General features: G+C 41.6%; 1 protein-coding gene across 1 annotated transcript; it reads left to right on the forward strand.

Moving 5' to 3' along the window:
* The first annotated feature begins 1,123 nt into the window (after positions 1 to 1,123).
* Positions 1,124 to 15,964, forward strand: DESI2 (desumoylating isopeptidase 2). The gene is made up of 5 exons (XM_054162326.1): positions 1,124 to 1,234; positions 8,248 to 8,320; positions 10,116 to 10,209; positions 10,871 to 11,012; positions 12,595 to 15,964. Exons 1-5 carry the CDS (start codon positions 1,196 to 1,198, stop codon positions 12,826 to 12,828), a joined length of 582 nt encoding a protein of 193 aa, XP_054018301.1. The 5' UTR covers positions 1,124 to 1,195; the 3' UTR covers positions 12,829 to 15,964.
* The last annotated feature ends 747 nt before the right edge of the window (positions 15,965 to 16,711 follow it).

Raw genomic sequence — 16,711 nt, forward strand, 5'->3', positions numbered from 1 at the left:
TGAACTGCATCCAGAAAGGAGAATGTAAGCTCGAACACCCCCGCGGCGGTACATCCTCCTTCCTGCACAGCACTTTTGTCTCAAGGGCGCATCCACGGCCTGTTGTGAAATGCACCTTTCTGAAAGCGCTATAAAATAGTGCCTTTATTAAACTGAACGTGCACCTCAGGTTAGCTGCTGGGAAAGAGAAAGCATCTTTTTTCCTGTTGACGCTTTTACCGACTGCAGTTTTGCTTTGCTGTGGCCTGACAACGTCATCTATAAAGTTACTTCATGAGTATACTGTGCATCCAAGGTGTTTGCAGCCTTTCAAGTGGCCATGTATTCAAAACGCTCTAACGTTAGTTCTGTAAAGCTAGCTCAATTCCTCATTCTTCCCTGAACGGAAACATAAAATGGCGGTGCTGGGGGATGCTCCCCAAATGGCCTGAACAAACCTTCCTCCCACTGGGAACTGAGAGCCTTGACGTGCATGTGTCACGTTCAACACCAAACAGAGCAGCCTGCCAGAGCCCAGCAGGTGTGAAAGCGCTGCGCTGTTTGCTTCGGTGCGGTCACGGCGATGTGTGAGCACTGCCATCCGCCGTGAGTCCCGCAGCTGGAGTCTCCGTCCGGCTCACCTACCCGACGCCTCCCCAGGACAGCCGGGACAAAAAGGCGCGGCACAGCGTCCAGCACACTAGAGCCCTGCCCTCTCCCGCGCCGCAGCTGTCACCATCCGTCGGCAGCCATAGCCGGCCGCGTTGCGCGCCGGGAGCTGTAGTCTGTGCTGGCCCAGGCCTCGCGGGAGGTGGGGGCGGGCTCGCAAGGCTCCATTTTGTGCCCATTGGCGGGGCGGCTAGGCCGTCACGCGGCCGCGGCGGCGCCAACGCCAGGCAGGGTGAGAGCCGCTGCCCGCCTCGCCGCGGCTCTTCGCGCCGACCGGCGGGGCCCGGGCCCGCGCCCGCTGTTCCCCCGCACCGCGCGGCCCCCGCTGCCGGCCGTGGGCTGAGCGCGTCTAACGGGGGCGAGGCCCTGTCCCTCCGCGGCGGCGGCTCCATGGTGCCCGCCGCCCACCCCCGCCCCGCAGCAACAGGCAGGACGAGGAGGAAGCGGCCCCCGGGGGTCCCCAACGCCCCGCCGGCGGCCTGAGGAGCGCTGCTGCCGCCCAGCGGGAACGTCCGAGCGGGCGGGGGGCGCCCGCGGGCCGCTGGCGATGGCGAACCAGCTGGTGATTCTCAACGTCTACGACATGGTGAGCGCCCGGGCCAGAGCTAGGGGCCCGCTGCGGCGGCCAGGCCTGGCCCGGCCCGGGGCCGTTGGAGGCAGTGCGGCCCAGCACCTGTGCAGGCGGGCGGGGGTCCTGATTTCGCTCCTAGGAGAGCCGCGGCGTCTGCGGCGCTGAACGTTCTGTGGGGGCAGGGAGAAGGCTGCGGAGAAACTTTTTCTGCCTTTCCCCTATCTGTTCTTAAGTGAGTTGGCTCTGTGGGCTTCCGCCAGTGGGGCGGTGGAGCAAAAGAAATTAGGAACCCGGGGCAGGGGAGACAATTTGGTACGTTTGTCAGTTTCCACAGATCCTTAGAGACCAGCAGCTGAAGTTTGCTTTGGTGCTTTGCCGGGGCATCCAGTGACAGGTAGAACCACTCCCTGTCGCAGAGTAAGTTCTGCCCCTGCTGTGAATTAGTAGCGAAATGTGCATTTCCCCGAGCTGTTCTTCCTTCTCTGTTAATGCTCCCAGGGCTCAGCAGGTGAGAGGCCCAGCTTTTCTTGTTTCTGAAAACTACAGAAGTGGCTGGTTTTCCAGCAGTGCAGTAGGTGGGGATAACCACTGTCTCTGTAGGGCTAGGAGGTTTTTAGCTCTGTGTCAGGAATGTTTATGCTTCTCTAGATCAGAGTTTTGGAACTGTTTTGGTATGGATGGAACTTGGTAGAAATACAGAAATTCATCCAGCTGGGTCTGCAGTCCTGTGAGCTCGCCTTCCCACCTTTTTGGATAATCTTTCTGCGGCATCTACAGCAACTGTTGTATTAAGTTCAACTGGAAGCTGCTCAAGTGCCATGGTAACAAATGAGGTGTAAGTACCTGCACAGAGCAGGACTTGTGGATAAGTAATATTAAGATATATTATCCGTTAATGTGTTGCCATCGCTGGAAATTAGAACTAGGTAGCAATAGTTTTCTGACTGGTTTTGAGTCTAATGATACAAGGACAGTAAGATTGACAACTAATTTCAGGTAACTATTTCCATTTGAGTATTTTGTACAGGCTTTCCTGCTACAACCACCACCACCATTTTACAGTGAACTTTTGGTGGTTTAAAAAGATGTAGGTGTGCATAGGGCAGACTGTGGTCAGAGAGAAAATACAGCTCACTTTCTTCTGAATACTCAGGCCTAAATGCTAGAATATTTAATAGCAATCAATAGGGAGCTAACCATCTTGGAATTAAAATTATTTATGAGATTATATGAACTAGCCTGATACCCTAATACTTACAGAAATCAATGGCCCTCTCAAAGGATTTTTAAGTATTTCTTACCCTTCTGTGTGTCAGTTCTGTCTCCAGCAAATACAAATCTGTTACTACATGGCTTTTTCTTCATTGTAGAGGATGAAATGAAATTGGATACAGGGGCAGTCTCTTTACTGTAATTTTTCTGAGAGAAGGGGAAAATAAAATAGGGTCTTTTGCTCACTTGGTTGAACTCGTACGTGTTGCTGATAAGACAAAAGGTCTTGTGTTATTTATACTAGACTTGAGGGAAGGATGCTCTGACATGTGCATATGTGTGACTTCTCTGGACTACAGTTCAAAAATACACATTGGAGAAGCTCTTAGCATGAAAAGAGATGGCTTTACAGATATTAATTACAAATATTTGTACAAAGTACGTTTAGGACTCTTATGTAAGGCAATATCTTTGAAGTCAGGTTTGGTGCACTTGCAACTCACTAGGAAGGCAGACCCAGTGTTCTCGCAACAACTTGCTTAATCTGTGCCATGTGTTGCCTGGGCCCAGTTCACAGGCAGGCTGTGAAACTAACAGAATGGACTGTCCACCTATGTAAGTGCCTGCCTGGGAAGTAATGCCATGGTTTGAGAGAAAATCATTCTTGCTGTGATGATGGCACTGGTGGGCTGTGACTTAAGCATGCCATTTCTTTTTTCCTGTGATAGTCTATTTTTTCATTCCTATGGTTCTCCTTCACCTCTTCCTCTTTAGACGTCTTTGCAACCCATGTCCTGATTTCTCTTTCCTCCAAAGCCAAGTTACTCTGATCAGTTTTATTCTAGCCATCTTAACGAAGGCTGACATTTGACAGGACAAGAGGGGGAAACAAGTAACAGAAAGGTTGTGCTCGCAATAACTAATGTTACATTTTTACTTAGGACATGTTGGGGGACTCACGGTCATTTTGTGATTAGTGGGGTTCTCCATGCCTCAAGAAGTAGCATAGTCTCTACAGCTGCTATCTGTGGAAGGAACTTACTCTTAAAAAGAAGCATGCAATTTATTTGTAGATGGTTGATCACATGTAGGGATTTTTCTTGTGCATTGGTCTGCAGTTGTGGTATTCTTTTGCAGCTGTACATGACCACAAATTGCACATAGCAAAACCTGAGATAGCTGACCAAGAATATTGCTATATCCTACTTCATCTGTTTGTTTTGTAATGCCTGTACATTAGTAACATTGAACATTAGTAAAACAGACTTTCTTTAAACTGGAAAGAAAAACTAAGGTTCTTACTGTGTCTGAAAGACTGTTAATGTCCAGCTGCCTTGAATTCTTCCGCTTAACATTATGTCCATTTTTAAACTTGTTTGAAGCAGGAGATAAAACTAAAGCCTTATTTTTATGTTGCATAGGTTTTACATTACTGCATGTAGAGAGCCTGCTGAAATCAAGGATGCTGTGTTGTTTGGGTGTACTAAGAGTTGGGGGAGAAGGAAAGAGTCTTCATAGTAGCTGTTTGGATGTTCTGTCATTCATCACATCCTGACAACTGTGTGTTGAGATAGCAACAGGTTTACCGTTTGCTTCCAACATCATGTGCCTCTTGGAGGTGGGTTTGGGGGTTTGCCTAGCTGAAGTTTTATTTCTCTTTCTGGAACAAGAGACCACTGTTAATCACCTGGTTGACAGAATCAAAACTACTATAATTGCAACAGTCATATGAACAGCTTTATTTTAACATGAGTGCTTTAGCCTGAGTGCTAGGTGTAGCTTAATTTCTCAGGCAGCTGCTCAGGTTTGCAGGGGAATGCTAGGTGACCTTGCTACTGCTGAAACTCCTTACAAGACTGAGTTGGTTGGTTTTGGAGCATATACCCTTTCATTGTCCTCAGTGCTTCAGAAAGCAAAAATATTTGATAAAACCGAAGGGTGAGGAGGGGGGTCATGTGTGTGTTGTACAAGAAAGGAGACTTTGAAGTACTGGTAACTTTACAGATGGGAGAGAAGCTTAAGGGTGTATTCCCAGTCTGCAGCTCATGCCTTTGAAAAATCTTTTATGATCATTAACAGGGTAGGGTGAAGACTTTGATATATCATGTTTTGAGAACCTCAGTACTTCATAGTTTCCTCTTAACTAACTGCTATTTTTAGGAGTCTAGCTTTTTGTGTGTGTGCAGAGTAGCATGCCTTTTTTTTTTCCTTGTCACATATAAATATCCAAAGTATTAACATAAATGAAAGCTCTGAAGAAGATAATGAAGCTTTCTTTGAAGCACTGGGATATTCTTTCATTTCAGTCACGACTTCGTTGTGCACAAGGAAAAATACTTCCCTAATATTTTTGTGTGATAGCTGCATTAAACAATTTCTTGTTTTGGAAGACTGCCTTTTGCAAGATATTGAGGATATGGGATTGTGCTTGTGTACAATCTACTATGGTGCAACTTCTATCAAGACTACCTGAAGGCGATGCAGTTTGTTTAATGGCTGCAGAGATGTAGCTTTTGGGATCAGTTTGGGACTGTAGAACTTGGGACATGTTACTGAACCAACAAGCACACTCACACACACTCTCTCTATATATAAAATTTTTAATTTGCAATCTTTATTTTGGAAATTGTATATAAGCCTTTCATCTATAGCCAAACTCAGCATACTTTAAGTTGCACTTGTCCTGCATTTCTTTTTTCAGTGAGATAAGGCCTTTTGTTCAATGAGAAAATATGACCAACCTTCCAATAGCTGATCCAGATTAAGTAATAATTAGATATAATTACAGTTCCCAGGGAAAAAGTAATTATGCCTTATTGAAATTCTTTTGTCTCCAAATAACCTACTCTCTTCTTACTGGAAGTACTGAAGTGCTATCTTGCTTTAGGCACTTCTTCCAAAGTTGCTGACTTTTGTTTAGTTTGCCACCAGTGCTCAGGCTTTGCAGTCTAGTGAATTCGGTGTATTCAGGTGCCACCAGTAAGGAGGAGTGTGTGCTTTAAATAGCACTGGGCTTGCTTAGCGCCTCGTTAGAGCAGCTTTCCATGGCATTCGTATGCTTTGGTATGCATTGATGGAGGAGGGTTGGTGACCTGCATTTCTGTCCTCTGGCTATGCCTTGCATTAGATTTCATGGAGTTTGGAGGGGAGAAATGTGATAATTTATCTATTTGTTTATGCAATTTTTTTAATTTCAATTTTTTTCCTTCCCTTTTATATTTTTTTGTCCTGCCTGAATGGGATTATCTTGTGTAAGTTTTGTTCCATTTATTAAGAGATCCAATGTATCTGTGATGTGTAAGTTATTTGGAATGCAGAGGCTGAACCCAGAGTTCCCTGGCCAAATGAGTGTCCAGGACAGCAGGGACAAGCACCAGGGATGCTGTCTAGCTCAGTTCTACATTAGGTTCATTCGGATACACCTTCTCATTAGACAAACACGCTTTAATCCTATGCTGACAAACTGTATGTTGAAGGTACCTACAGTTTTGACAATATATATAAACCTAAAACTGTTTTGAAAGCTGGTAAATTGTGGGGTAGGACTAGCTTCAAAGCTGAAACAGGTTTATGAAGTAGTTCTTCCATTTTCCTGGGGGCTTTGATTTCACTTCAGCAAACAGAATCCATGTTTGCTTTATGCTCACATATCCATCCAGTTAGGTAGTCTGAAACACTCTTCTCTTTCCTTCCTCTCTTCTGTTTTTCTCCCTCTACTCTGTCTTTCTATAAAGTAGGTCTAACCGAGTATATTTATAACCTGGTATATTTCTGCATGTAGCTTGATGGTACAGACTAGCTCTCTGCTTTTTTTCTGGGGGGAGGAAGGAAAGAACTGTGAAGCCCTCTAATAGAGTAAGGTGATAATTTAGTATCGTCATGTGTACCCCACTAGCTAACAGCAATACACCGACAAAGACGGGAATTAAAGCAAAGGGTAAATTTCAGTCTTAAGCAAAATTTGTCCACAGCTCTCAGCCTTAACTTTATAAGCAGTAAAATCTGTCTTCTGGTAACTCATGCTGACAAAATTTCCCTCAACTGACATGTCTATAGAAAAGAACATTAAATCCTCAGCATCTTGTTATCCAGACGGTCATCTGCGTTCAGTGCCTGCTAGCATAATGGTGAATTTTAGTCTGGAAAAGTCATGATGCTTGGCAGCTGCTAGTAACTGAATTTGGGGGACCATTTATTTTAGATTTAATGATACTTGGAATAAGGATGACTGTAAAAGTCAAATATATCTTTATCTCATGCCTGAAATTTTTTAACTCTTGGCCTGACTTGCTCTTTTTGCCATTTAACTTGTCTTGATTTTTCATGAATAGCTTCTCAGTCCAGAATTCAGTGTATCTGCATTGGGAAAAAATAGCTTTCAGAAATGCACATTACACACCATAATGTTTGTAGTGGTCCTGTAAGTTATGCACTAATTCCAGCTAGCACATCTTAAAATGTGACTTCTGTAACCTTTTTACATATTTATCATCAGTGGTACCGGTTTAATAGTGACTTCACGTCAGAAAGCCTTTATGTCAAAAGGTTGTGTAAAGAAAATAGATTCTTTCTTTCTTTTTGCTAAAGAATTATTACTTTGCTGGGGGGTCCTACCTCAGTCTGTATTCTGCCTGACAGATGACTTTTTCACGTCTGCTTTGTAGAAGCTCATGGGGCTGCCCTTTGGGACCAGGTGACCCAGGAGAAAATATCCCACTGCTGGAGTAAATGACAAAATAACGTTTTCCTTGTATTTTGAGAGGTTTTTCCTGCTAGCCTGTTCCAGTTTTAAGAACATAACTGAGGCTTGCCCCTTTGTTTTTTTGAAGCCTTTGTTTGAATTTCCATTTTATATTTTTACTGCTTGGAGACTGATCTTTTTGGGGGTGGTGATGTAGCCAAGGAAATACAGTAATTCTGAGGTTTTCTTTCCAAAACTGGGCATCTTTAAAGTCTTGAGGGTAATAGTTAGCTCCTGACAGGCACTCAGCGGTGCTTTTGGAAAAAAGACAAATCACAGGAGGAAAGAGGGGGTTTCTTCTGTTTTGTTTGTTTGTGGTTTTGTTTTTGTGGGCTTTGGGTTGGGGTTTTTGTTTGTGGCTTTGGGTTGGGGGTTTTTGTTTAGTTGTTTTGTTTCAGTTGTTTGTTTTGCTACTTACAACTATGTTTTCTTTTTGAAATACCGTTATTTGTTTGCTACAACAGAAGTGATATACTGGAAACAGTGTTAGACCTATGCAAAAGATTTATACCTGATGTATGGTGATACATACATCAGGAGCCTGGAGAGAGCTTAGTTTCTTGTCTGGTGACCACCAATTGAGTATTCAAAGGCAAAATATACTAAGGTAATTTTAGTTTGGTTTACTCTCATGTTTTTTCTGGTCACAACCATAAATGTGGTCATTGCTATAAATGACAGTTGCTGTGTTTATATTACACTCCTACATTCTGATGTTATTAAGAAATAATAATAAATGCTTATGTAGAATAACTACAGTTGATTCTAGAATGTATTCCACCTAAGTGAAAACTTGTTGACAAATCAAAAGCTGATACAGATTTCTCCCAGTTACAGTCTCTTTGGTTGACAGACATTGACAGCAGTAACACACTGGGGCAGAACCTCGTGGAATTGATTCATTATATGCAGTTGGGGAATTTTAACAGCATATTCTGCTCCCATAAAATGTGTTGTGCAGTTTGTTGTAGGACTTCAAGCTTTTGGTGTGCAAGATGAATTCATGTGAGTCTGCTATGAGAAGACAAATCCCTAATAGAAATTAGAGTCTTTTTTGTTTTCTTCTTTCTTTCAGTATTGGATGAATGAATATACTTCTTCCCTTGGAATTGGAGTGTTCCATTCAGGTATAGAGGTGTATGGCCGAGGTATGTACAGGAGAAACATAACTTTTTTTTCTGATAATGCTGTTATTTAAAAAACATTCTTCAGGTCATACAGAAAGTTTGTCTCCTTAAAACTCATCAGCAGTTTTCTCTTAAAGTTCTCATCTCTTCTGCCTAATGGGAAAAAAACTTAGATATAAATGATCTGGTGGTCATCTTGCATTGTATAAAGCTATGCAGCTATGATAAAGTGTGTAATTTATTCAGCTAGGCACAGAAAATTAGTATTTTAGGTTTTGAAACACTTACTGTTAAAACAAATGTATGCTTCATGTAAGCATAGTTGAATTGTTTCCTTGGTATCTGATCAGCATTTAGTGGAAGGAGTTAATTTTCAGCTACAGAAATAAGTCTGTTGCAGATAGGTACCTAAAAGTGCACGATGCTTAGGAGAAACTCTGTTCCTTTTTTATAGGTTGGTTTGTTGCTTTTAGAGGGGGCCTCATGCATATTGTTTACAAAAGATGCACTTGTGATAAATACATCACTAAATTAGTTTTGCTAAATAGGTGGTACTTGGGGACGCAGCTTCATGATCTGTTCAGACCACTTCGAATCTCCCTTACTGCCAGAAGATATTTTTGAGCATGATGTGGCATAGGTCTGAGGTGTTCTTGCTTAGCAGTATAATGATGTTCTGAGATGATGGTGTTGCTAAAAGTAGTCCATTTAAAGAAGAAAAATCTAGTTGAGCTCTTTTTTTGTAATGTGTTTGGAGGCGAGGGGAAGCAGCAAAAGGTGTGGCATGTGATCCAAAGACCAGGTTGCATAGTTATCATCATGTATAGATGCTTCAACTGCTCTGTAACTTTGTAACTGGATTTGCGAACAAGGAGCTGACAAATGCAACCAATGCTTATTGTTGAAGATGCTTAACGTTTCTTTAATCCAAACCAGAAAGACCTGACTCTTAATAGGACTGTGCCTGAAAGCCAGTTCTTGAGCTGTACCAAATACATGTGCCTCCCATCCTGTTCAGATTATAACAACTCTCTCATCCAGCGGGTCATACCGGTGCTAAAACAATGACTTGCAGTTTTCAAAGTACATCAAACTTTATTTGTTAACCTGTTGTAAAAAAGATTATCTGCAAAGCTAAATGCCAGGCTTAGACGATGTGTTAAGAGTTTTGAGGAAAGGAAGCGTGAAGTCATGCTTACAGCTTTTTATTGCGCTCTAGGTTTGGCTTGCTGTGTTATCTTACAGACACAGAAGGAAGCTAAAGCACACCATGATATTTTCATGTGTTGCAAGTGCTTATACTAGCAGATGCTACATGCAGACTGCAGATGTATGCACTGATTTACTTTCTTGTTAACAGTCAAGAACTTTGGACAATTGAACACCTGCAAATCAAGACATTAAAATTATTTAGACCACTACTCGCTGCTGCACGTACCACTGTGGTGTGCACTGGACAGAATCTCTATCATATCTTTGATGCAGTACTTTGAATCTTTAAACTACATGTAAGTCACCTTTTAAAGACAAGCATGTATAAAGAACATCACTATCACATAATGAAAACAATATAGACTTACTATAAACTTGATTCAAGTTAAACCTGTACACCAATGTAGGAAGCTTCCTTTTTCCCCCCCTTTGGGTTCACTAGTAACTAACAGAACTATTTATTTATAGCTCCTTGGATTTGTTACCCCTGTAAATAAGATGTCTGCTTTCTAGCTTTAGATCCTTGTGATTCCAGCTAGTGAGGTCTGCTGTTCTTTACTGTTACTGTGTACCAGTTTTGTGAAATCTGAGCTTTCTCTTTCAGAATTTGCCTATGGTGGTCATCCGTACCCTTTTTCTGGAATATTTGAAATTTCACCAGGAAATGCTTCTGAGCTAGGAGAGACATTTAAATTTAAGTAAGAAAAATACCTATTTTATTCCTTTTGAGAAGTATTAAAAAGACATTTATTTTTGAGGAGAGATGTATTGAAGGATACTACAGGATTTCTGACTTTCTTTACTTGAAATATGGACAGAGTGATAGGACAGAGTGATGAGACGGGCTGCAACAAAGAACATTATTTTTAGGATACCATTAAATTTCCTAAATGTGGACAACTTATGTGGACCTGTGGCTAGTTTTTGTTATTTGTACAGTATTTACAACAGGGTAATTTTTTTCAAGGCAACAAAATTTTTATTCAAAGGAAAAGTTGAAAACTGTGGCTCTTCAGGGCTTCCCCATGCCTCTCTTCGCTTTCTCAGTGTGATTGCCTTGACCTGCACTACAAGCTCTTACCTGTTCTCACCTCTATCTTGGAAACAATATCCTTTGGAGAGTAGGGGAGAATGCATCCAGTGCTTGCCAGAGTTGCAAAGAACTTCAGTGAGCTGCACATGGGCATTCAGCAAGGAAATACTCTCTCACGATATGTAAAATGCAATAGAATCTGTTGCTCTAGGAGGGCAGAAAGATCTCACTACCCACAATGGAGTGACTTTTAAGCAATGTATGACAGTAATTAACCTGTCTCATGGAAGGCTGATCACCATCTACTCTCTCTGTTTCTCTTCTAGAGAGGCTGTGGTTCTAGGCAGTACTGATTTCATGGAAGATGACATAGAAAAAATAGTAGAAGAGCTTGGAAAAGAATTCAAGGGAAATGCTTATCACCTAATGCACAAAAACTGCAACCACTTTTCTTCAGCTCTATCTGAGGTAAACAAACACAAAGGTCTGTAGAAAAGTGCTTCCCAGGTGGCTACAGTGTCATCCCCTCCCTGTCTTTTGGAATGTTTGGCCAGATTTTGAACTGTTATCCAGCTGTAATCTCTGTTGCCTTGTGCAAGTGTCACCATTTCTCACATTTTGTCTTTATAACCAAAGCACAATCTTTTGCTGCCAAAAATGCTGAACAGTGTTGTCACACATAGTTTGTGTTTGAGTAGGAGTGTATTCCTAGTTGAGAGACCTAGTAAGTGAAGTACTAACAGGATTTCAAAATCATTTCATACACTTAAGAGATCTCTACTGAAGACAGAGCCACAAGTTATTTTTGTCAGTATTTCCCCACAGAGCCATCACACTGAAAATAATTTTTGAAGTCGTGATCTACTGTTAAAGAATAACAAAGGCACTGTAGTTTCACAATGTTAGTCCTCAATGTTAAGCTTGAGAAGCTTTTGTCAAAGTTCCTGGTCTGCCAGCACCTGCGTCCTGGTCATGTAACCTGGTGGACATGCAGAGTGTTTGACTCTGGAGCTGAATGAGCTTTGCTTTTTCCTCTCAGATTTATTTTAATGTGATTGGTTTGGCAGTATCACTGAAGGCCTGATCAGTTGTGTATCAAGCCAGGGCAAAGAGAGGAATGGTGGATGTGTTTTTTATCAGAAGTTAGCATTTTGTGCTTGACAGAATTTATTTTAATGTTTCATTGAAGCACACCAAGGAAAGGCTGGCTATTTGTTTCCATGGTGAACTTCCATCAAATTTGTTTTGTTTGGGTTTTGTTTCTTCCAAAATAATTAATGCCAAGCTCACTGCATAGCCTGTGTGGAGACTGTTTGATCTTCCAGTGGTACAGGAAAATTTTGAGATGGTGCACTGGATAAAGTAATACCAGAAGTGAATGTGGAAATAGCGAAGTAAAACAGCTCACTCCTTGAATAGTGACAGTGAAACCATTTAGTGACCAACATGCAGCAAACCCAAGTATTTAATTCAGCTTCATGAATTTCTGAGGAATTTACCAACTTTGCATTGTATAACATCCAGTGAACCTAAGTGTGTGTGCTTGGCTTGTGGGCTGTTAAATAGTGATGTCTTGAGCAAAGTAATCAGAGGCCATTCCAGTAAGTAGCTTCAGCTGTATGCACAACTTGCATAATCACAGTATTGACACTAACATTTTGACCGCTTGATTTCAGGGTCTGTTCCTGTTTCTGAGGAACAGGCAGTGAACAGAAACCATACCTTATTTCTGTGTCTTTTATAGAAGTTAATAAAAGAGAGTGAGGTGGTTAGACTTTTTAGGACTTGTTAAAAGAAGCAAAACCAACGTGTAGAACCATGACTCAAACTCTCTCAGTGGAAAACAGGTCTTTTTGTGTGACGTAGGGTACTGCTTTTATTGATGGATAATGTTGTCCTGATGCAGCTAACTTGAGTGCTTCTTGACTGGTGTTTGTGATACATAAACAGTAAGGCTGCTGTAGCCTTTTCTTTTTATTTATAGTACTGTGGTTTTGTTACTGCTGAATCCAGAAGACAAATTAATCCTTTCTTTTCCCTTTTCCCTTAGATTCTCTGTGGAAAAGAGATTCCACGATGGGTGAATCGCCTTGCCTACTTCAGCTCTTGTATACCATTTCTCCAGAGCTGTCTGCCAAAGGAGTGGCTAACTCCTGCAGCCCTCCAGTCCAGCGTTAGCCAGGAGCTACATGATGAGCTGGAGGAAGCTGAGGATGCTGCAGCATCAGCTTCTTTGGCAAGCTCAGCATCTGGGCCTAGAACTGGTCGCCACACCAAATTATAAGTCCTCCTCCAAAGTAACAAATGGTTTGAAATACTTAATTTTGATTTCTCCAGCAATTGACTTCCTGACAGAATGAGAGCTGACTCCAGAAGATTGTTTTTATATGCAAAAAAAGGCTCTCTTCAACCACTGTTTCACCTCAGGATTATGTAGTGAAAAGAATTGCTGGGAGAAAAGGGAGGGATTTTGTGTCAAGCCACCCTTTTCATTTTCACCTGTTTGGTAGAGCTGCGTTAGCTTAACATCTTGTATAAAGCAGAACTGAAATGATTTGTTTACAGTATTGTGTACTGCTGTTTACAAGTCCTGTAAGGACTCCTGCCACCATGAAAGAAGAGAGAATTTAACTGTTGGCGTAACTCAAAAGCAGTGGTATGATACCCTGGATGAACTCTCCCTTTGGTTTTCAAGATTTAAGGCAGGTGAATATTAAATTCTGAGAAAATGCCAGGAACTGCTGGATACTATATATGTGAACAGGGTACTGTGCACTTAAAGTGGCTGATGTAAACAGATAGATTCCGGGATGTAGGGAGACTGGTTTTGTCTAAGATCTGTTACTAGAATTATGGCCTCTACATTAATGAAACTGTGGATTTTTGCACATATGAAGGGAATTTCTGTCTCATTACAATGCACATTGATCCTTCTCTTCCCCTCCCCTTTTTTTTTCACTCGGCCATGTAGTTTGCATTTTGTCTTCTATGTTTAGTCTACTTCAACCAGGGTTTAGACATGTGACTATCATCTGTTAGAAGCATCAGCAAATTTTTCATTGTTTGCTTCACTTGATTTCAAACTTGAATATAAAAGTTAGTACTTGTACTTTTTTTTTTTTTTCCATATAGTTTCTGTTTGTTTCATATAATTTTCAATAGTGTAATACAATCCACTTCTGTTTGGGTAATGGCCTGGCTTTTTGCTCCTGAGTTTGTTTCATTTGTGTTTATAAACATTTGTGTCCTCTTTGGGGGTTTTTTTGAGCTACAAATTACTGCCCAGTTGTGCATATCTGCACGAATTAATAGAGAAATCCCAATTTATGTTCCCACAGTCTCTATCTGTGGCATTAACTTTCTTGTCAGATGTAGTGAAGAAAAACCTGAAAACTGCTTATGCACCTGTGTGTTTACACAGCAGAACCCACTAATCTGCACACACAGTTATATCTGAAGGTAAGAGATGTTATTTTCTAAACCACAGAAGTATGTTTGCTGGTAGATTATAATTAGAGCTAAATTTTAATTAGTGATCAGAATATATAATGGAATGCCTTATTCTTGTTCACTTACCAAGAGAATTAATGATTCTTCCAGTCATTAGTGTAAATTAGTGAGGGTTCTCTTGTGCACAGAAGGATACAGTAGCACAAAATGAGGGAAGTGAGCTTGTGTATTTTGAAAGACTTGCTGCCTTAAATTAACAAAACCCATACCATCTGTAAACTGATCAGCTCACAAAGAGGTGTGCATTGCTAGAAGTATAAATGAGTCTCACAAGCTTTATTTTTAGTCTGTAGCTGGATTTAATTTCTGACTCTACAGTTTCTGCTGTTTAAAAAGTCCTCTTAGGAGGCAAGAATGCATCATATTTGTGAGTGCTCCTAGCTATGGATAGTTGGTGCCATTGAACCCTAAGGAAGGTGTGATAGGCTGCATCTTAGTAAGAATTCACCTGGTTGCCAACTCACATGTTGGAAATGAGACAAAGTTTTTCTGCTAGCACTGGGTTGAATCCTTTGGCAGACAGTCTTTAAGTTTCCACTCACCTGTGATGCAGTGTAGGTACAAAGGCAAGAGACTCTCAGTTCTGGGAGAAAATTCTTTCTGGAAAGAGTGGGATAATAGCAGAAGTCTCTGACTGTAGTTTGGTACATGTTTTAATACTTTCCTCTGCCCAGTGGGAAACACTCAAGACTGACAAGTCAGCCACTATGTTCTCTGGTCTCCAGAAACTGGACATACTGACTCTCCCTGTTGAGTGTTTTTTCACTTGAATCTCTGAATTTGAGTTCTCCTTTCTTCTTTTTCCTGTAGTGAAAATGAATATGGTGGTCTCCAGTGAACTCTCAAGCATTACAGAACTGAATCTTGTGCTACTTACAGCTAAGACAACATGCCACAGGTCATGTTGTCTCTGTGGTGCAGCTGTGGTAGTAATGTGACTATGTCTCTTGGCCAAGGCAGGTCCTTTACTTCAGCTCAGGGTTGAGGCCACTGATCTAGCAATGTACTGTAGCTTTTCCTAGGTTTTAGGAAAAATAAATAGAATTAATTTTCATTGCTACCTAACTTCTATGTACCAAAATCAGCTTTTTAGGCTTCTTGATACATCCAGTGCTAGGTCACAAATCTCTACACCTTCATTAACACACAACCACACGTGCAATGCAAGACTGTGACAGAACACAGCACAAATTTTATTTAGAAGTAAAACTAAGACTATTTTTTCTAAAGCAGACTGGAAAGTTCATAACAAAACCGTTCATTTTATCGGTATCTCTCCAGGTGGAAATGCTGTCTTAACGCTCCGTTTGTTTGTTTCATCTATTTGTGAGTCCTGTGACGAAACTGATACCCGAACCCTGAAAGCTATTGAGTATTGTGTCAAAGCAAGCAGTACTGTAACTTCAGTTGCACGCTGTCAACTTGGCCTCCACTGGATGCCTCTGAGAAGTCACCCTGCCAGTGGTTACTCCGATTTGTTAGCAATAGAGCAAGTTACCTTTCACCAGCATTACTGCCAAGCAGGGATTACTTTAGTCTACTAATGACCACACTGTGCTAGGGCTAGAACACTCCAAAATGCTGTGAGAAAGCTGAACACCTGTGGAGTCTTTTCCATCAAAACGGGTAGAAAACACCACCACTATTTCAGGGTTCTGCTCAGTTTACTTTCTTGTTTATTTTTCTGTCAGACAGTGCTTTAGTATGTGTTCTTCAACATCACCTTATTTAAATGCTATTTTCTGTTCAGCAAGCCAAAAAAAAAAAATCCAATGTACTGTCAGCGTGCACCAGTAACTTCAGAGTCGCTTGGTAAAAACATAGTTGAATTACTTCTAAAATCTGCAGTGCAATTCTGCTCACCATTGATACATGATGATCATTTTCACTGTTGGGAGTTGGTTACAAACTGAATATTATCACGGATGCGTTTTTTGTAAACTTGCTTTCAAGTTTACTGTACTACATAGTATTTGTATAAAATTCAAAGAATTTTGTTACCTGTACCTGGCAACAAGTTGTCTAGCATCTGAAACTTAAATCCATCAGTTTATTAAAAATACTTTTATAAAAAAAAGACCTGTTGGCTGTCTGTGTTACTCCCCTGGTACTCGCTGCTCATTGTGGTCAGTGCCACCCGAGCTGATCTTTGGTTCTGAAAGATGCTTCCAAAGGACAGTAACGAGGCAGGGGGTTCCTATAGTCAAGCTATAGGCTGTATTCTGACTGGGACAGCAGGAGCTGCTGTTTGGTTTGCCTGAGGCATTATTAAGAGCCACTAGTTTGTAGCAGAGTAAATTCAAAGTGTTTTCAGGTTTGGTGTGCTAACTGCAGATGCTAGGTGTCCAAATACCTTGGTGTGCTTGGGATGTGTTGCAGATACTATGTGCCATATTCTGCAGACTTGCTTGAAAGCCCAGCTCACTCATCTGGACTTGCACCTGATTAAGCAAGCAGTCATGGAGCACATGGGGTCTGCAGTGTCTGCACCTTGACAGTTCCTTTGAGCAGAGCAGAAGTTCAGAGGCTATGGTGAAGTACTGATGACAACACCACTCTAAGTCACTGCAACCTGTGCTGTGCCCACTTTGTGCACTGCCAGTGCTACTGGTGGCATGGCCCAGTGCTGATCCAGGTTGAAGAAACTCCCTTGGCTG

Source organism: Dryobates pubescens, chromosome 6 (assembly GCF_014839835.1).
Source record: "Dryobates pubescens isolate bDryPub1 chromosome 6, bDryPub1.pri, whole genome shotgun sequence".
Taxonomy (NCBI): domain Eukaryota; kingdom Metazoa; phylum Chordata; class Aves; order Piciformes; family Picidae; genus Dryobates; species Dryobates pubescens.